This window comes from Phaethon aethereus (genome assembly GCF_964289735.1).
Source record: "Phaethon aethereus genome assembly, chromosome: Z".
Taxonomy (NCBI): domain Eukaryota; kingdom Metazoa; phylum Chordata; class Aves; order Phaethontiformes; family Phaethontidae; genus Phaethon; species Phaethon aethereus.
The window spans coordinates 20,777,364-20,800,137 of NC_138577.1; the positions used below are offsets into that span (position 1 = coordinate 20,777,364).

General features: G+C 36.7%; 1 protein-coding gene across 1 annotated transcript in view; it reads right to left on the reverse strand.

The window, feature by feature from the left end:
* ARL15 (ARF like GTPase 15) overlaps positions 1 to 22,774 on the reverse strand; it is a gene marked incomplete at its 3' end in the record, with an annotated part of 228,853 nt that overhangs the window by 123,518 nt on the left and 82,561 nt on the right. The window contains exons 3-5 of the mRNA XM_082012988.1: positions 18,028 to 18,172; positions 15,233 to 15,292; positions 3,788 to 3,996 (exon numbers count right to left, since the gene is read on the reverse strand). Of these exons, the coding sequence (XP_081869114.1) occupies positions 3,788 to 3,996; positions 15,233 to 15,292; positions 18,028 to 18,172 (414 nt within the window). The remainder of the gene's footprint in view (positions 1 to 3,787; positions 3,997 to 15,232; positions 15,293 to 18,027; positions 18,173 to 22,774) is intronic.

The following is a 22,774-nucleotide window of genomic DNA, read 5'->3' on the forward strand; positions in this document are numbered from 1 at the left end:
CAATTTACAGTGGTTTTATCACCATACATCTCCTGTAATATTTTAAGCCTGTAACAGAAATCTGACTAATGAAAAACACTTGTTACAATCAAAAGCACTTTTATGATGGAAAACCAAAAGCAAACTGTGTCAGCAAGATACTTATTTAAATATATATATAATTAGGTACACTGTTTTAGAATTGCACCCTGTATTTTGGAAACAGTGGCCACACTGATATGCCACCATCTTCCCATCTGCTGATTAACTAAATTTATTTTTCACTTGCAAATTGTTTTTATTTACTAATCCAGGAAGTTTCCAAAATGGCACCCAGAACTGACTTACATATGATTAATTTTTCATTATTGTGATTTTAATCTAAAATAATGTTATTTTGCAGCATACCTATTGACTTAAATACCACTGCCTGAGTTTTGCAGTCTGGTTAATAGACGCAGTCTTATTTCAGCATGGCTCAGTTGAAATCACTTAGCAGCTACTTGAAAACGCTTAAATATGTGCTACTGTCACAGGAACAACAAAACAAGTTACAAATATTTTCTACATAGGAAGGTGGAATAAACATCATAGAAGAAATAAAACATCATAAAAGAAATGAGGCATAATATTTAAAATAACATCTTAATTTATATTTTCTAGAATGAAATGTCAAATTTACTTTCTTAATTTCATCTTAAAATAAAAAAAAACCCCACCACCTAAGAAACGGCCAACCAGCATCTGAACACAGGAAAAAAGAATTACAGTTACTGATTACTGTTTCAACTTAGTTTCTCCTGTAATTTTTCCTGATCACTTCAATAATATGAAGTATATTCTCCAATCATGCCTGCAAAATGAATTATTACATTTCATAAATTAAACAAGTTATTTGGATATTCTTACAAATAGCCATTATAGTTTTGAACTGAACTGTTCATGACATTGCTTAATACTTACAGCACACAGCTTCCACAGTATCATGTCTACCTAATCAATGCATGGAGAAAACACATTAAAATAAAATATAAAATTTTGAAAAACTGAAGGAACTGCACTTCCCAACGATAAATATAACTAACATCTGCTGCAGAAACTGCTTGGCATTTGTACAGTTTTATGAAGGGCCTTTGCAGATAAATAGTTTTCTACAATTCCTATTATGCACCACACAAGACAGTTTCTTTAATTATACTCCAAGGTGTCCTTTCATATCCATTAAAGAAAGGCAATTTGTTGCCTAAAAGAATGCATACACACTGCTAAATTTCAGTTGTGATTCATCTGTCTTCTGACACATCAAAAAGCAAGGAAATGCCTATAATTAATGGACTTAGTTCTGTAAAAATGTCTAATAAAACTCTCAGTGCTCAACACATTATTTTTGTTAAATCCTTAAATATGTTCTTTTGGAAATAAGGAATGGTCTTATGATTCAGCATTTTACTTTCACTTCACATCTCAATAATGAGGACAACTGCACAGCAAAGCCTTTAGGAAAGCAAGACATTTCCGTTTTAACATTGGCAAAATTGACCGAATAAGGCTCCCACTTTGTTTGCTGTGTCTCACCGCAAGCACAGGACATCATGTTTTCAGGGACAAAGTAACAACTTTGTTATATTCCCCTTCATTTCTTTGTAATTGTGTTTTCCACTATTCTGAAGTAAAGAATTTCAAAGACATATACTGAGCTCTTGATACAGTTTTTTTTCCTGAAAATACACATAAGCTGTGCACATTTCACAAAATTCTTGTATTCAGCATTTCGTACAGACTCAAAGTAGCAATCAAGGCTTGTCTGCTATAATACACCAAAAGGTTGTTTTTTTTTTTTTTTAAGGAACATGCAGTAGAATCATATTAAAATGTTACTTTAAGCATATAAAGATCTACTCCTGTACTGAGATATCAAGCAATTAGTAACAATGGATGAGGAGAAAATGAGGGTACTGCCAGTAAGAGAGAAGAAATGCTAACTCTAAATACACAAAAGATTCAGTTCCAGTCTAAAAGTCTATCCATATTGGGTTCAACTTCAAAATGCAGAGTTACATGCATGATTTGCTGTAAAGCAAATCAACTGGCCTTGTATTCGCTATTTTTATGAAACTGGACAAGGAACATTTTAAAAATTATATTTATAATCAAATCCTCAATTAACTTTAAACCAAATTCGGCCACTTTCAAAAGGAATAAAGTAGTAAAATAAAAATACTTAAATCATGTCAAAAAAGCATTTCTATTGATGGAAATTGTAATCTATATTGCTCTATGAAAAAAGTAAAAATCAAAACACCTTGGGTGTATTTGTATGAATAAAATGAAAACAGTTGTGTTTCAGGACACTGTCATTTTTTACGTGGAAGGTGTAGGAATACATGCCTTGCTTTTAGATTGCACAATAAACTAGAGGAAATTAATAAACTGATATATAAAAATTCATACCACATTTCCTTTAAATATCGTCTTATGATGAACAAGACCTAGAACTTGCAGTCTCTATCCCTGTACATTTCAGTTTACCATTTCATGTAACTTGATAATAAATCAAAATTCCCTGCCCCCTCCCCCCCCGCATGGATTCTTGGAGGAAAGGACCTACAATTTAATAAAACATTTTAAAATGTAGCTTACACAGTTCTCACTTACTCCTTCCTTTCATATTAAAAACATCACTATACTCCAGTCACATTTTACACTTCCCCTTTTTAACACACAGTAAGCTTAGCTTTTTATCCTCTACTTATTTTGGCCAAGAAAGGAGGCATAAATACCAATAAAGCAGCAGAGAAAATGCATACAACTATAGTGTACAAATAGCCCTTATCCTACAGATCAGTAAGATTTGCATTGAATTGAATTAGCATCCTTCAGAAAGATCGTACTTTAGACAAAGGAGTGCATTTAAGAAAGCAACAAGTTTAAATACAAATCAGCAACACAGTAAGGTGCTGAAACAATTTTCACTCTGCTGTAATAAAAAACACCATTGCAAACAAACATGAGATTTCACATACAATCTTTAATAGGAAGAGTCCTTTAAGTGATATTTATGAACAGAATGACACAACCAAATTTTAACTTCTTCCTACAACTTCAGAAGAGTAGGCAGAGCTTGTCATGAAGAACCAGTAACTTTGAGAATTTCCTCAAAGGTATGTGACACGATAGGAATGTAGGAAAGATTAATTTTTCCGAAACTTAAGAGAAAAAGGTACACTGAATAGAACAATTATTTAATTTGCTATGTAATAGCTACAAATTAGGCAGAGATCACTCCTTAAAAGAAGAAAATCAGAAAAAATTAGGGACTTCAGAACATGAATTGCAATTCTGCCCTCATGTCAGTAAATACCAGTTCAGAAAAAAACCTTTTACATAAAAGACAATCTATGGCTGCAATCTAATGCTTCAAGCAGTTGCAAAGAACAGACTAATGGGGTAGTGTAAGATTAAAACTAATAGCAAATAAAAAACCAAGCTAAACAAAAAAACACTGTCCCAGCAGCTTTTGATAAGAGCAGTTTAAAAACGCCTTTTCTCCCTTAAGCAAAATACGGTGAAAGCAGGAGAACTGTGTTTGTGTCCAAGTATTACTTGTCTGTTTTCCAGAACAACTAGGCCTGTACAGAGTGCACTGGACTAAGTTCTTAGGGGCTGGGACTGTTCTTGGTCTTTGTACTTAGAGTGAAGAGGAACTGAGGCCAGTCCTTAACTAGGATGTCAGGGTAATATATAGTATTGAATCAGTGGTGTGCAGATAGTAAATACAAACAGGCAAGATGCTGGCACGTTAACATACCTCTTGTACGGAGCGAGCTGCTGGCTTGTCTTGATGATTGGCCAGTATTAAAAACGGCAAAGTACATAACTGTGGGTGCTGGAGAGCAGAATGCAGTTCATTCCTAGCAGTTTCTAGATCATCTTCAGAGGAGGCACTGTCTAATACAAATATTACCCCTTGGGATCCTTGGTAGTAACGACTCCAGTACTTTCTGATATTGTCAGCCCCTTTCAAGAGAATAATAAGAACTAATTAAAACAAGAATCATTAAACAGATTTAACACTTGTATCTGAAAATAACCCTTCTACTTAGAACAATCAAAGCAATGGACTAAATTTTCTCACCTAAATAATCATCATTGAAAGAATAAAAAGGAAAAAAGCAACCATAAATCCAACAAACATCAAATTAACATTGTTTAAATAAGCAAGGAATTTGACTCATTGCATTTTCATCCCTGAAAGTTTCTCTCCATTAATGAGTACTGGCAGAACTACTACGCTTCCAGTGCCACATAGTCTAATTCTATACTTTCTCACTGAAATATCTTGTACTAGGATCTAAACCTTTGCCCATTCTTTTCGACAGCCCTGCAGCTCCTTGCCATAACCTGCAGCTTCTGTCATGGCAGTTGCTCATTTCTGAGCATGATAAGGTCTTGCAGTTAATCTCCAAACCGTCAGGCAAACACTTCATAATTGGGGAAAAAAGGTGTCAGGAAAACCTATTAAAGTAATTCAACACTTAATGAGGAGAATGGTGATACAGCAGTGAGTTCAACAGTGAATGAGGAGCTATGGTGACAACATGCAAAGGCATACATTTCAACTACTTTTGCTCTGTCAACCGCACTAAGGATTCTGGAAAAGCCCAACAGCAGACACATGAGTGTCTGTACAGGCTTATGTGCCACAGTGATTTTTAGGACACAGTTCAGCAGCACTCAGCCATCTCAACAGAAGCCAAGCAATAAGGTTATCTACAGAAAGTTTTTGTCTCCCCTGGAGAGCAGCATATGTTGCAACATTGAGGTAGGGAAAAAAAAAATTGTATTTGACAGCTGTCAAACTATCTAAACTAAGATTTGGATATGGGCTATTCATTGTATGTCTGAATCTGGCACGACACTCATGGGGACTAACACTAAAAAGTGAACAGCAGCCGAAATACCCTAGTAGAAAACTTGACATGTCTGCAAGACAGTGATTTGCAGAAATGTGCCGAAGGTATCTTTTACAGACAATTTTCCTACTCGGAGATAGGGAAAAGTGAACTTTAATGTAGACACACCCAAGTGCTGATAACAATAAAACTCCATTTTTAATGAAACAAAACTACACAAAAGTTCAGAGCAACTTGTAGGCACAAAATGAGAATTTAATGCAACATAATTACTATGACATTGATACAATACTTAAAATATTCACATAATTTATACTTCGTGCAACAGAAAAGACAGCCACTAAACAAAGGTGAATAAATAAATATGTAAAAAGGACTTTGCACCATATACTCTAGGCATGCAAATCAGAGTATTCAAATCTCATCCCATGGAGTTCCTGTCTCCTCTGTACTGGCCATGCTGGAACCTTAAGCACTCTGTTTCTGTATTCTGCAACCTAGCACAATTTAGGTGGCTCACGAGCATTGTGAACACACACTTTTTCCTATAGAGAATATTGAAGTCATACCTGAACAGGATTTTCTGCAACAGATCTAAAGAGTTGATTACTTAAAGGTAAGTGGCCATGGGATTTAGTCAAGAACTTGCTTAATTCCTTTATTATTTTAACTGGACTCAAAGTAACAATACACAAATAGAACAGGTGTTTCACTTATTTTATCATCAACTTCTGAAGATCAACATTACTTATACAGAAGAGGGACTGCATTGAAAGCTAATTCTGTGTTTCTGTACCACCAGAATATCTACCAATTGTACTTGTAAAGAATTTCATAGCATCTGTTAAATGTCCCAGTCTTTCCAAACAGCTGTGTATGTCAGAACCAAGCAGAGCAAGTTGCCGGAGGGACACTATTTACATTGTCACACACAGTAGTGTCACAGGCATCTGAAGTATCACATTACTTTAAAAACGGGTAGAGAGTAATTCTCACTGCACTGGAAGGCCAACACCATGATCAGTTCTTTGAAAGCCTTTTTTTTTTGCCTAGCAATGTAACATCTGTCTGTCTTACTCTAAGCTTCAGCTAGCTACTTTTCAAACCCATGTCACTGCAGACTGTGAGTCTCATCTTTGCAAATGTACTATTTCTAATGAGAAAAACTGTGTGGTGAAATGCTCTGCAGTTCACCTCTTGTATCCAAGCTCATGGAAGAAAGCAACTCATGGATCCCTACATGGGACACTGGAGCCAGAAAAGCAGTATGCTGATTTGTTGACCTTACGGTCCTGTCTTTTTGTTTCAGGTTCTTTAGCTGCTCAACTTTGTTTCTCCATGTCAACTGTCCCAAATGAAACACCACAAAAGCATAGTAGTCCTTTGCTCTCCAGTCCTAGCCAGTCATCGTGGCATTGTTGTAAGAACCAACTAATAATGTCCAACAAAACTTGGTATTTCCTTGGGGATCTTCCATTAAAATAATGAGCTGCTCTGAACTTGCTTACACTTCAATTCTGAGGAAATCACAGCCTTATGTTTAAGGATAAAAAAATTTGCACTAAGCAAACAAGAAAAAAGACTGAGCAAGTCTGTACCTTGGGGTGCCATTTTAACTCATTTTTCTGGCAAATGCACTTGAAAAATAATTCTTGGCATCAATAAGCTATCAGCAACTGGAAATCACGATTTCTACAAGACAAATAAGCTTATATTCTTTTGTCTTAACTCTTCATATCCAGGGAGCATAATCTGCTCTCAGCTTCTTTCTCCAGAGCATTAGGTAGTATGTGGTGGAGTTATCCTGGGCAGGAAACACCAGTCTGTGAATAGTGATCCAACCATCGCACTTCAGGACAAGACAATTCCAGTCGTATAGACCAAGCAGTTGTTTTTAAAGGTGGTTCACCACAGCCTATCCTATAAATTTATCTTTTCCTCTATTTCAAAGGTTTCTAAGATGGGCAAATTCAAAGTCTGAGTTCTTTGGCAATCCTGAATGTCATGTGCATCCATTAAACATCCTCGGGCTCTCAGAGACTCCTGAGATAAAACCAGAAACTTAGCTGGTACCCATAATGTCCTATCAAACAATACTAACACACAAGATAAGCATTTAGGTTATCATGTGTTTCTCTAGCAGCTTTGCAGGCACATGGCTGTTTCTTCAAACACTTCATGCCTAAATTTCAGATTAAGAAAGAAAAAAGGAAAAAAGGAAAAAGAGGAAAAAGAGGAAAAAGAAGAGAAGTAACTCAGGTACAAATGTCCAAAACATCAGGAAAATGTAACAACAATTCACATTAGACCTAGGAAACATGCTATGTGAAAGGTTCACTAAAATGTGACCTTCCATGCTGCCATGCTACTGTTCCATGTAGCATTGTCCCCAGACACAGGCAAGACCCCCGATTCCTGTCTAGGCGTATGATTCGTTTTCCTCATCAATGAACCCACGGGAGTGGGTTGAGTCCTGTGATGTGACTAAACTATTTCATTTACAAATAAATTGTGAGACAAAAACCCCACACACTACAACACAATCATACTAATTATTCGAAAAGAAAAGATAGGATTCAGACAAACATAGGCTTGAATTACTTTATGAAAGTAAAAAAACCCAAAACCTCTTCTTACAGAGAAACAACAGCATGCTGTAATTAAAAAACGCAATCATTCAGCATTGCTAGAGGGCAGGTTTATTTAACTAACTGTTCAAAATTTTAGAAAGTTTTCATTTCTCATTTTTAAAATATCAAATAAATAATTTCTTTTTTTGTAATAAGCTAAGGATATGGTGTGTCCATATTAATACCATTTATGACTTGTATCAGTGCCAACAGTACCCTCTCAAATGCCCCTGGGAAGCTGGGGGGAAGTGTTTGAGAGTTCTGTGCAGTTTAATACACATCCAAACCAGGTTGTACAATTATGCACTCCTGTAAATATTATGCAAAATGCAGAGCTGCAAATCTTCCTTTCAACTGTGAATACTTCTGTTTACATCTTCATTCACAGCAGTTTGACATTACCTTCAATTCCCTCCTTTTCAGTACATTCAGGAGCACAGAATATAGCATTACAGAAAAAAAATCCACTGAAAGCAATTTAAAGGCGTCAACTTAGTTACTTGTCACACTTGCAGCAAGTCTCCATCAAGAGCACAACGAATGTCACACAGCCCTCGCTCCAAGAGTCTAGCCTGCGCATGAAGCTCTTGTCCACCTCAAAATACATCACAGCTCTGGAGAAGTTACAGTCTCAAATCCAGGGAAGAACTTTTTTTCCTTCCCACCAAAAATAGTTAACCTGGGGCCATGAAAGAATGCAGGCTGCAGCCAGTTTTTCTACCACTTCAAATATAATGTCCACCAACCTAAAATAAAGACATCTACCTATTTTGAAAGTTTTATAGTTGATTAAAAAATTATGTAGATAATTATTCTAATATTAAACAGACCACTTCTAATTAGCAATTAATTAATTAATTTTTGCATGAAAGACTGGCTCATGGGTGGGGGAGTAAGAAGAAAGGTAAGGTAATATGAAATCTCTTGACTATTCTTGCAAAATCTCTAAATACACCCTACCCTCCCGCCCCAAGAAAACCTTAAGAAAAGTATTTTGAAATAACTGTTTCTAAATCTATACAGGGTTTATAACTTCACTTCCCATCATTGCTTCACAAGGAAAACTGACACGTTTTCTTAGGTAATCAGGAAGATATCCGAAGTCTTAGAAATTTTAATACATTTTTAAGAGATGTGGCTGCTCCTCATCTGTCTTGGGCATACTCTCTGTTTAGGTGTGCCAGTACTACCCTTGAAGAAACACAGCATACAGATGTTTATTTTTTTTAACACTAGGTATTTTTCAACCTCTTAGCTCCTCTTTATTACAAATGAAGTTATAAATCCTTTCTAAGATACCGACTTTGTATCTGGACATGCAATTTGTCCACACTGACAGACACGTCCACACACAGACAGAGAAATTTCCCACGGGTGTAATGTCAGTCACCATTCAATGGTTATTTTGTATTGCTACCGCTTATTGCTAAGCAGCAATACAGATGCTAAACCTTCCTCAAGGTTCAGAAGTCCCAGGACTTTTGCTTCCTAGGGGTTAAGACCACGTGATCTCAGCCTGCTTTCTCTAGCTTTCAGGCAGTGCACTCCTGCAATCATACACAAAGCATGCAGCAGGAAATTGGCAGGTTTTTTTCCTGAAAGAGGAATATTTTGAGATTGTTAGATCAGCAATATTCACTGCAGCAATTCAACAACAATCTGAACAAACAGCATGAAAGAAAAGAAGCCCAAAAACATTGAGGAATAAATTTTCTGCCTTTATATTCATTATATAAAAAAACCAGAAATACACATAAGTTTATTGTGCTTGTTTTTATTTTTCATATCAAACTGAATTTTATGGAAACTACCTCTGTCATCTCTTGCCTGCCTTCCACGCTTCTCCAGTGAGATTAATCTGGAAGTCAAGTCTTCAGTATGTTCCCTATTAGCTAACTTAGGTGCTGTCTCAAACTTTGAATCTCCACATACTCTGATATTTAAAACTGTTAGAACAACACTTAGGTTGCAAGCACTTGGAAGTTTTAAAAACATCATTATTTACACTTGCCTGCAAAAAGTCAGTTTGACGTACTTAGGCATGTGTATTTTACTACCATCTTCAAAGGAAACACAATTTGAAACAAAAATCTCCCGTTCTAGTAAGGAACATAAAGTTCATTTTAAAAGTTCCTTTAAAAATCTTACCGATTATTTCAAAAGAAAGAGATATTTCAAAAGAAAGAGATATTTTTTCAAAAGAAAATATGTACCTTGAAATATGCTCTAACATTTATTTAAGCCTGAAGTCTGAAGCTTTAATAGTTTGCAGCAGGTGGCACATGACACTAAACTGGACTTCATGTGTGACAGTCATTCTCAGAATCATCCCTGCTTCTTTTTTTTTGGGGGGGGGGGGTGCTTTGTTTTTAAAGGCCCAAACACACAGTAAGTCCTCTAGAGCTAGCAAAGAATGGCTGGCAACAAGAAGATAATCTGCCTGTTTCCTCTCTACCCATTACCCCACCTCTGCCCTTCATAGACCTCTGCTGGAGCACTCAATAACAACCAGGATCTCAGAACCAGCTGCACAGCTCCCCAGGCTGACGACTGCTGCCAGCACCCAGCAAGGTTCAGATATATCCTCTGACGAGCTGCAGTCACACCTTCGGTAACAATGCAAGTAATCTCAAATAAAGCTCAAAACACATCTTACTCTATGGTAGTTAAGACTAGTAGGCATATAAAGGAAGAAGCCAGTCTACCACAGCTGTGTTTTTCTGTCTGTCTAGCCCTACTGATTGGCTTACAAAAGTTTGAAGCTGCTTTAGCCGTTGAAAGGATCAAGTCCTTTTCTGTCTAGAATCAAAAATAAAAACTTTTTTGTTTGTTTGGGGGGGAGTTCATAAAATTAAGTATCACTTCGGATGCTACACTAGGCTGCTATACTCTACCCTTTGATTCAGCCTGAAGAAAATGGAATTGCAAGTCCAACAGTAGACAGGGGCTTTTTACCAAAATAAAGGTTCTACTTTTCTCTCCACAAAACATCCCACCAAGAAAAAGAATCAGCCCCCGAGCCCACGAAAAAAGTAACAAAGACATGTTGTGTTTTGCTTTACTGTATTGTCCATTGCTTTGACAGGCATTGCTTGCATGGTTCCTACTTGTTTTGAATAAGATAGGCAGCAGGTTGTCTATTCACACTGTAAAAAGCTAATTGTAGAAAAAGAACAGTATTTCCAAGGAACAGATCGCTATGCTGAATCCTTGGAGCTTCCTCACAACTCACGTTAACAAGATGTGTAAGCAGGTCTAAAAGATCTCTCTTATCTATGAAAGGAGGAAACTTATGTGACAGATCCTGGGCTTAGGCACCATTTGAACAGCAAGGCTGAGTATGACTGATAGCAAACATCTAGCTTTAATCCTTTCAGAAGCTGAATGCCTCTGTGCGATTCACAGCTTGGACAGCTCATCAGGGTCATCTAAAAATTTCAACTGCTAAGATGTTCTGTAAACTGTTAGACACAGCTATGTCGCAGATGGCATTGTATGCACTCCACAGCCAGATTTTGTAGAGGAGTCAACTGACTTTTAGTCAAATACAGTATACAGATTATATTGCTTTGTGTTAGTTTGTCCCCGTGAAGATGACTTAGGCTGGCATTTACTTGTGGATTGGTTTTCTGATGACTCACTAGATGAAATTTTAGCTGCTCTGCCAGGCTATGTTGCTAGAAGGTTGTGCAGTATTCCCCTCTGCCTCCACAGAGCGAAGGAGGAGAGTGGTTTCCCATAACTATTCAAATTTTAAATTCTAAGTAATAGCTCAACATTATTTTCTCCGTCTTCCCTCATTTTTTAACAGGGCAGATACTACCTGGCAATTGTTGCTGTCTCCTCCAGGGGTTCATATTTTCTATGCAACTTAGATTGCATGACAGTGTGACTCCCCAACTCCTACTCTCTATTCTTCTGCTCTTTACTTCCAAATTAAGGCAAAATACTCATGCTTTATTTAAGCAATCCTATTTAAAGCTATTTGTTCTCAAGCTCTCACCTAGACAATTGATTTATCTGGCCTAGGACTGTGAATTTATGACTTTGGTCATAAAGCTTAAGAAGGAAGAGCAGTGGGGAGGACAGTTCTTATCTCTCTTCCTGGGCATGCTCAACAAGCTAGGGACTTGAGCATCCCTGATATTAACCACTCTGCTCTTGCTAAGCACTTAACACATTTAGTCTTGAAGTTTCAAAGATGACTATACAACATATTGATTCTCTATGCTTGTGAGAAAGGCCTTTGGGTAGATTACAAAAACTTAACACAAACATATGATAATATATTTCAGTACATAAAACACAGAATGTTACTAAACCCTATAACATGTTGTTAGTATTTTTAAACGTGGTAAGAAGAAAAAGATCTGTTCACATCCATAATAATTCTTTTAAATTTGCCCAGGCTCAGTATTTGGCATCACACCAGTAATTTCTAAGCCTGCATTTACAAGACAGCAAACTAAATTATTAAATAGACTTATTCAAAAAACCCAACTGTAAATTATTATTTGACCTCCAGAATGGACCTATAATCTTGATTTAGGTCTGAATAAGTATCTATGTCACAACAGACACCATGACGTGACATTCTGTTTAGACAGCATTACAACAGCAAACGACTGAATAAACACACTGAATAAATGGTGGCTTCAGGCACTGTGTCTCCAGGCTGGAATTTGTTAGAACCAAAAAAAAAGCTTCCTGTCACCTCTGCACCTTCATTACCTGTCTTGAGAATAAATCTCAGCATTCAGCATTACAAACTTCTTTCACCAAAACAGTTAGAACCTTCTGAACAACAAATGTTGTCACCTGTCTTATTTGTCAAGTCTTTCCCCACCCTCCTCTATGTTCATTGTACACAATTTCATCCTTAGTTCCCACCACAGATTGCTGCACTGTAACAGGCAATCACCAAGTCTGCAATTTCTTTCTCGACTGTTACTCAGCTGAGTTTCATAATATAGAGAGATATTTCTTAGTTATCCTGATAAGAGTACCTTCTGAAAGAATGTGGACTATGGCATGGCAAATCTTCATGTTAATCTAAATGACACACATTATTTTATGGACTCCATTTTTGGAAAGAAAATGGTATTTTTTTTTTAATTTCTCAGGGAGCAGAAAGGGATTGTTGGTATATCAAAATAGAAACTTAGGGAAGGGGAAGTTCATCTTGGTCAGTAAATAAAGCAAGACCTCCTTTTGAAGTAATTCAAGCAGGCCTACATTTGATTTGAAGGCTATATATATTCTTACTTATTTGGGATCAAATTCAGTGTTTTTAAACAAAAAGTTTAACATTTATGAAATTGCAATAAAAACCTTGTTTTCTGATGGGAAGGCAGCTTGGCTTAGGAAACAGACACAATTAAAAGAAAATCAGAAATAGGATTTTTTTAAACAATATTTTAGTATCATGTACTTCAAAGAAAAATTTCATAAAAAGAGCACAGTATACTTTGCTCCACGTTCCTAATCCTAAAGGCTGATGAAGAGAGAATCAGACCAGGAAGAGACAAAAGACAAGAGACTGTTTGCTATATTCTTTGCCTGAAAAATTACAGTCCCTACAGAAATGAAGAAATAAAACCTGGCTTCACTAGCAGCTCCAGAGGGCAACCAGCACAGTAAAAACAAGCACCGTCTTTGACCTCAAGGAAGGATACTGCTTCAGCCAAACAAAAAGGATACTACACGGTCAGCATCTGTTTTGCATAACCACTTGACTGATGAATGTAAGAACCCTAAACAGTATGACTTCTGCTGTAAGTTTTTTTAAATATCAGCTGTTAATACATTGCTGTACGAAGACATATGAAGTTTTCAGTTACCTTAACCTAAAAGACAATTTTAAAACAGAGTATCAAAAATTAAAACTATAGAGAAATTCACCCTTCAAATAACATGCAAAAATAGACAGCAATTGGTAAAAACAGATGCCTTTCTACCTTCCCCCAAGTTTCCAGGTTCAAACATCTGGAGAAGAGATCCACAGTACAGTAGAGAGAATTTAGGTAACAATACCTAAATAGGCAACAACTGAAGGCAAAAACCAGAAATAAGAACAAAATCATAGGCTTCTCTTCAATACCAGAAGCAGAAATTCCAAAATAAAATTTAGCAGTGATTAAATATGTACAATGCTTTTCTTTATTTTCCTACAGCAGCAAGAGAGAAACCATGCATACTGCAGAAAGCTCAAACTTTACCTTCATCGAATAGGAACACATCTCTCAACTGGAAGATTAAACAGTGACCACCAACTTTTGGAAGAAAAATGAACTTTTGGAAGCTTGCCTTAGTCCCCTTACCTAGGCAACGAAAACCTATCAGAATTTGCATTTTTCTCCAATAACTCATAGAAAAACAGATGATACCATTTCTAAGTACAGACATGTGAACACCCATAGTTAAAGGGAAAAGAAATAAAAAGGTGGAGTAAAAAAATTCTGACAATCCTTTGGGAAGAGATAATCTGGTGAAAAAAACAAATCAAATATTCTGGATTACTTCAAGACATCCATTATGTATTTCATAGCAATTAGGCAGCAGAATGTATAAACTGAGCTGCAAATGATTCATCCTATTTCAAAAAGGATCCAAAAAGTGACCTAAGTGCACATTATGCAGATTACACACATAAGCAGAACCAACACTATCCCTGTGGAGTGGCCCCTTTATCAAAGAAAATTTCCCCTTCCTTTACAGTACACATGCTCAAACAAGAACTTGTATGTTTAAATCCAGGGACCAATGGTAGTAAAGAGAAAATGCTATCCTGTTAATACGTGCTTATCTCAAAGTCTTCTTGAAACAGCTTCAGATAAGACAAACATCATGAAACTTGATCTGATCTCATGAAACTTCCTTTAAGAACAAAGTTAACTTCTGCCCCAGCGCATTTAAGAAAGGTTTCAGCCTTGCTCAAAATCTTGAACATCCTCAAGATTCATTCTACCATATTTACATAGATAATAATAAAGACGTACAGTAATTCTAGAATATAAAGAAGATCTACGTAGTTTTTTAATTAGGAAAACATTAGATAAATTAGGCTCCATAAGAACTCTCATTAGGACAGTGTTTTCTTCCTTTTAACAGAGCTACTTCTTGATCACTTATAACTCAGGGTCAGAACTGGGCAGCCAAATAGCTTACCTTTATACAGACAATTAAAAAAAACCACAACCACAAAACAACGATGCCTCCAAAACCCAACAAATGCAACAAGAGAGCAGATCTCAAAGAATATAGCTCATTGGAAGTTGGCTGCCTTTGCAACAGTTTCAGTGGTGCAGCAAATATGTTGGTTTTGCCAAACGTTCACATAGGTACCTAAGCCAGGGCTCGTAAGTAAAAGCTTATACACAAAATAAACACAGGGAGCACACTTCCTTGAGCTGCCATATGAGCCATACTACAATTACAGTCCAATTTGTATTTCTGTATAACTTATAATCCAAGAAATTACATTAAGGAGATACACCACACATCCACCTTCCGCCTCTCCTGCTTTTTACTTTTTGTTCTTTAGTCAGCATTTGTACCGTTGTTCTCAACTTTATCTGCTGATGTGAAACACAGGTTTTAAATTCCAGGTACATTGTAATTTATCATTTTTAAATTTAAATCAACTAACAGTTTGGTATGATGAGATTTAGACACGGCATGTTTTTGTATTCAAATGAATAAATGCTATACCTCCAAGTTCTTTTACGTTCAAGATGGCATTCTGGAATGGCACCGCTTTTATACTAAAACCTAAGAACAGAAATAAAGAGTATTAATAAGTTATTTGTTAAAGACAGCATTTGAAATCAATTACATACATTCAGAAAAGACTACTTTTTTCATCAAGAACTAGGATTTTGTATGTGAAATTCTGTTTCAATATGATGTTTAAAAATATGTTATAAGACAGAGGGGGAGCAATGAAATTTGCAATGATACTATCAAATAGCTGGCACACATAAAATTCAGACAAAACTTCCATCCAGGCCGTCTATCATTTGTTAAGGAGTTAGTATGGAATGTACCTGTATAAAAACATCTTTTAATGCATCTGGAACAAGTTTAGATTTCAGACTACCAGTAATATGAAGTGATCCTTCTGCCATTTTTAGGAGACATGGAAGACAACATGCAACTGTTTTCTTACATTTAAACTCCAGCGGTTTTGGATACACCTACTCTTGTCTGTAAAAGTTATTAAGAGAAAGATCCTTTTACAGACATAAGCGGTACGTATTAAAATGGTTACAAGCACACTAGAAGCACCTATGAATCCTGTATTAGCCTGTTACATGCTTAAAACTAAAAAATTTTAAAATGTGATGTGTTCCCTTAATTGAAAATTCAGACAGCCAAGAGAAAGAGAATGTGAAATAATTCCAGCAACCCATCAATATACTATACACTAGATTCTGCAAGTTTAGTGCACACATACATAATAGTTTATACAGGAAAAATTATGTCTGCTCTTTCAGCATAAAATGTCCAGATAGAAACTATATTTATTTCCATCTACCACAAGTAGTTTCAACATAATTACATACCTGTAAACTGCGTAAAGATTTTTTAAAAAAATGTGTTTCACTCCAAGTATATTAGCTATCATTTAACAAAAAGAAGATATTTTTTCTCACAGATCAGACCAATAAGATATTCCAGTACTCCAACTATGGTCAGTCCTAGATGCAGTAAAGTGCAAGAAAATCTGAAGGGAATAATAATGAAATACTTCTGTTGTTGTCATCTTAAAACAAACCCTAAACTCTCCCCAGAAAGGAGGAAAAACTGCAATGGACCTGAGTGGCATTGATCAGAAAAGCAAAAATACAGTTAAAAAATACAGTACAAAAAAAAGGTTACAGTTTGAAAACTGAGTGGAGAAGTTGCCATGTTGTATTCTTGGATTCTCAACAGTATTTTCTGATATAGCACTGATATGGTATATATGGGTAGATTTATTGTAAGCTGAATAGCCTAGATATGCATCATTTTGGTTTGGATGCTGCCTAGTTTTCTCCAGAGTCCATTTTCATTCCTCAAGTTGCCTAACTAAATAATAGTATTTTGTTGCAACTATCTAGAAACATGCAAGAAATTTAATTTTAAAATCAATCATATTTTCATTATTTCCTTTGATAGTTCTATACCGCTATTTACATTGCTGTTTAAAGTATAATTTGCACTAATTCCAGGTGAGCTCTGAAAATAAAGCTCAGGGCTGGGGGGCAGGGGGAGAGAAGAAAAAAAGGCTGAATTACTCTTCAATTTCCTTCTACCCTTTTGAGTTAAGCATTAACACCTTCTCCATACAATGAAATGTCAGAACTCTTTAACATCCCAAATAACACCACTGTGAAGGCAATGGGTTACTTATTCATCACAGAAAAAAACCAGTATTTTGTTTTATGTGTTTTACTTTGTTTACTTACAGTTTTACTAAATAACCTTACGTTCTTGTAATTTAAACAAAGATAAATCCAGTTAGGGTTGCTAAGGGACTATCATATAATTCAAGCCCATGAATCACAGCTACAATATAAAGCCATGTAACTATAAACACGAGTTACTTGCACAACACTCACTATCTGTCCCCTCAGTAAATCAATCTTAAAATCACTGCAGCCACAGAACCAGATTTCTTCCACCTCTATGACCTACTCTGTCTGCTTTCTGAACTCTGCAGCCAGGTATTCTTTATTCTCACTTCACATGTTTGTTTCTGTTTTTTCTGGTGCTGTTTTTTGTTTTGGTTTTTGGTTTTTTTTAAATCAAAATACCCTTTTCAGTACTAGACGTTCTGGTTCATCTGTATCAGCATGTATATTTAAATTTTTTGGACTTAAGATACCTTTTAGCTGTGGTTGTTGTGTCTGTTTTTATGTATCCTGTCAACGCCACTGTAACCTTTTGTAAATTGATTCTCTGATCTCAGTCTGCTCTTACTACATAAACAAGTCTCTTTGCTGATCTAAAAGGAAGTGATTATTGACAGAAATAAACAGTTCCATTACATTTAATCTTTTGGTTGCTAGCATGTACCACAAGGCAGTACTGACCAAGTATGAGAAGAAATAAATTCCAACTTAAGCTTCAGAGCATCACTGTCCCATTCTATTTTATAGCACATCCTCTTCTTTCTATCCATACAACAAGGCTGCTTAAAAAACAGAAGGAAAAAGAGAACACAGAAACCTTTTAATGTGTATCTACACTACACTGCTACTGCATGTTTCTAATGGTTCTACTTTATTAGACCACAGTGTGTGTGTTGACTTTCAAGACATTCCGAATTGTATGTTTTCAGGTATATCCCCCAATGTTTGACAAAAAATGAAAGAGTAAGTAGTGGTAGCTTCAAAGCAATCCATGAGGTACTTTCAAAAGCAAGATAACTAAGCTGAAGTTCTCTGCCACCTTTGCTGTATGTTCTGAAGTTACCTTTTCACAATGTTACACCACACCATGGAATAAAGGCAGCATCCTACCTGTGGTAGACACTATATTCTCCGGGCTTTCACTGCAAAGCTGTGACAGTAGACTTGTCTTGCCTGAACCAGTGAGGCCTATGCAAACCAAGTCATATTCAGGTCGTGGTGGTGGTGGTCCCTTGCAGCAAAGTGCTCTAAAACACTGGCAGGGTAGGGAAAAACAAAGAAAAACAAACAAACAAAAAAGTTACTTTTTTTTGCAAATGTTTATTCAACAAGGTTCTAAAAATCAAGTTTATAAACTCAAAGTCATCGGAGAGGAGCAAATTATTATTCTGACTTACTATTAATAGGCTGAGACCACCTCAACTAAAACCTAGAACAGCTTTATCAGAAAACATAAATATAGCTGTTAAATTTTCACCTAAGCCTCATAGAGCTGGATTAAGGAAAGTGACTTCCATTTACTGAATAGTATGAACAATGTACATACAGTGAGATAGGCACGTGTCCTACTCAACTCTGTGGCTGGGTATGCATGAGTTTGCTTCCTATGCTAATTTCATGCAATACCTGGTGTGAACATCAGAGCACCTCCTGAGAAGCTCCTGGCCAGGCTCTCCCTGTTGTCACAGGAAAGAATCAGAGAACTTTGCTCCACTGATGTCCTTCATAGGCTTGCTTTGTCATGCATTTTACCTTACAATATCAGCTATTAAAGAGTACACCTTGTAAAGAAATACATTTTGCTGGACACATCTCTAATCATAAATATGCAGATGTCTCACTTTCCCTGGAGAAGTACAAATTAATCATAATCTAAAGAGTAAAATCTCTTAAACAAAGCATACATTAGAGTGCTACTCTTAAACAGTATTGCCAAAGTAGGCCAAGCTCATCCAAAAGTCCTTGGTAAGGTTCATCAGACCTCTCTTTAGATGTAACATAGAACATTTTTATGTCAAAAACTAAAAATGTACTATTCTGGGAAATCTAGGAAGTTTACATTTAAGATATGGGGTATAATTACCTGCTAATGTCCAAGATAGACCTCCACCACCCCCATATATATAAATACTTTTTTCCCCAGTATCTGCCACCTTCGTATCAGAGGAATATACCTGCCGTAAAGAAGGAAGGGAAAAAATGTTTGTGCAATCACTCCTCTTTTACACATTCTGTCTTTACATAGTCCTAGATCTTTTCTTCCATCTTAGCCACAAGCCAATCACTGCGTTGGGTAAAGAAATCCAGTCTTTATAACCTTAATCTAGTTTGTCTACACGGCTACCCAGGATCTCTCACTGAGGACTACTGAGGAGCACAGAAACTGAACAGACATCAGTAAGGTACTGTTGCAAATAGTGGGATCTCACTCTGTGAGCAAGACATCCAAAGAGAACGTGAATATAAAAAGACAGCTCACTGAATGCGGAACTTCTATTGGATTCATTCCGTACAGGTGGTAAGTTATTACACACGCTGCTGAAACAGTCTTCATTGGTTTAAAGAAGCAAAAGATTAAGTTCAGGAAAAGTTATTAAATTCTTTCAACACCCTTTAAAAATGTGAAAGAAAATATTTTAGGAGTAAAAACATTTACAGTAGTGGTTAAGCTGAACAAAGGCAACAGATTTTAAAAATAAAAGCTTTGCCTCTATTAAATTGGACTAAAAAATTACTTTTTTCGAGAAGGTTTGCCCTCACATGTATGTCTATAGCTAAACAGAATAAACATGCTTTTTAGCTGACACTGATGTCAGTTTATACTTATTCCACAAATTCTACAAGCCACAGCAAATATTCTGCTCTGGTACTTAAGTGAGAAAGGTCAATTGAGTTCATTGCACAACATAAGCTCCTTCAAACAGAATTTCCACTTAATGGGTATCAGGCTGAAGGCCACATAAAATTCTTCGAAGCTTGCCAGAGCTCCCAAGGCTGTGTGTCAGGCCCTTTACAGCCAGTCTTTAAAAAGGATTCCATTTGTCCCCATCAGCACAGCATCTCTGCAACAACTTCTTGATGTCATATTGAAAAACATAAAGGAATAGATGAGCTAATGAAAGTCTGTGCTTCTTTCTGTCCAGACATTGTGCCAGTTCTTATGCAACCAGACACTTAGGCAACTCTTATGGCCTTGACGATGTTTAATATAATGTTCTGTCAAAGATAATTATTGCTTTTTGTAGAACACATAATGAGGCTCTGTGGGTGACGGACGGGCTCCGCAGGCTGGTTTTGTGAGGTTCAGTATCTTTTTAGTGAGGATTCCTTAAGTCTAACTTAATCCAGAGAATCTTTACGTGCTGTTGACTAAATGTATGATCAAAAATCCAGGTCAAGTTGCATGTCCAAACCAGCATACATAGACCTGCCACCTACTCACTCATCCTTCCACCAGTAAGCAGTTAGGTGTGAAAGTTCCTGAAATACAGCAGACACAGAACCACAGAAGACAGTGAATTGGCTCCCTCTGGACGAGGGATTCATTTGATGTGATTTCGCTATCTTTGTAATGCTCATGACTTTGTCCTTCTGCAAGGCTAACTTTCTTCTGTAGATGTTTCTGTTTGTTTGGAATGAAAACAGACATTAAATATTCTAGCTTCAAAAAGCTGCTGAAATTTAAGCTGCTGTGTAGAGCACTTACCACTGGCTGACACGAGAAATTCTACAGCACTTTTCAGGTGATACTCCTAATAACGTATTTAAATTTTATAAACTTGTTTCAGAATCCTGCTTACTCAAGCTCAGTGAACAGCTCTTCCATTGGAAACACCACTATACAGACAGCCCGATCACTGCCCTCCTGTTCCCTCAGCAGCTGAAAGTTACTCGGCCCCTAACAAAGTCAGGGCTATTTAAGCATCCATTATAGAGACCAAACCTCTATTGTCACAACTTTGCCAGCTGCACCTAGTAGCTGCAGAAGATCTGAGGTGAGTAGCAAACTCAGAGGTCATTGACCATGCAAATAACATTACATCCTATATTCTGCTTTTGATTATGTACAGGAAATGCATCCTGAAATATTTTATAAAGTATGGACTAGAGCTACACCATTAATTAAGATGTTGTCACGTAATACAGTGCAGTCTGAAATGCACAGAACTGGAAGAAATGTGTGTTCATAACTAAAGAAGCCAGTCCTGAAATCCAAAACACAAATATATCAAAAACATTTGAGAGGGTTGTTCAGTTCACAACTAGTGCTCAGTCCTTTCCAAAACCAGCGTACTTTCCACTCCATTTGGGCAATCCAAAAAGCATTAAGAGAAATCTGAATTAACAGCCCAACTGGTCCTGAAACACTTGTCAGCTACAGACCTGGAAATCTCTTTCATTGATTCCCAAACCTGATTTGCTTGATGAGTGACTGTACAATAAAAGGCTCCCTTTTAGGTATTCTAAAACAAACTCCGAACCCAAATGAAGTCACTCAGAGGGAGTGTTGGTGAGGACAGAAGAAAACATTTGACTACCACAAATATAGGGCCAAGCAGAGCTAGCTGGCACAGACATTGAAATGTTGTTTGGGGTATGATCATGCATTTCAGCCCCACTACGAGCAACAAAAAAGGAACATTTTTTTGAGTCTTTTCATCCTATCAGACCCTACTTACTTTACAGGGAGAGACATGTCAAACAAAGTGTCAGTTTTCTTGATTTTTGAGAACATCACACCCAAAATTCTTTATGGCCATTGGATGGGGAGAAGAAGCAGGCAAAGAGAGGCAGGAAAGGAGAGTCAGGAGATAATTTATTTTTTTTTTCCTAAATGAATGAGCAGATTTTAAAGTACTGAAAAATAAAACAATACAGTATCTTGAAAAAATGTATGCATTTATCAGTTTTGGAAAAAAAGGATGTATTTATCCAGGAAATGGGGAGTAATTAGGTGCTGCAGTCTGCAGAACACTGTGTAATATTCAGCAAAACCGTTGCTTTCATTTTACTTGTATTACTATAAGCATATGCAAGAGCTAAGGGAAGAAGTTAGCCAGTCCTACTCCTGCTTAGGGTTTTCTATCCCATCCAGATGATTCCAGTTTTAGGTGGATCAGTATTTGAGCTGACAATCCTAGACAGTGTCCCTTTAAAGCCCTATGGAGATTTCCTCCAGGAAAAGCATTAAATATTGTGTCTGTAGCCGGGGTGGCCAAATACTTCTGATCTATGTGCCACTCAGAGGTCACAGACTGAAGCTGTGGGCAGCAACACCCCTGAATTACTGCTCTCTCCAACACATTACACTGCCTCCAGCCATTGACTCTGCTTTGCCTACTCATTGTACGTCTCGTTTCATTCTCCTTTTTGGGGTGAAATACTCCTTTATTTCTGCTTTGTTCTGGACCCATCTCCTGTCTGTTTCTTTTGTTGTCACTATTTAATAGGGACAAACAGAAGCCAGGGATTTCATGCTTAGTTGATTAAACACACACACTCTCATGCAAAAACACCCTCAGTTAGTGCAACATTAATGCTAACAAACAAACCAACTCTTGAAATCCAGAATTAAGCCTGAAAGCTCAATCAGAACTCTGCTTCCCTCCCCCTCTTCCTTATACTTATGGATATGGTCTCCAATTACATTTTATTTTTCAATTAAAGTATCTTTGAACAAACAGACTTCCAGTACCTAGCACACACTTATACCCAGAGGACCGGTTAATCATCTGAAGCTGTTAATGAAAACTCACAGAGATTATTAAAAAAAGTCAAATTTATAGCCAGCAGGCTCCATAGCTCTAATCTTGTATAAGATCAATCTTAAACCTTAAAGAGATAATGTAAAAGGTGG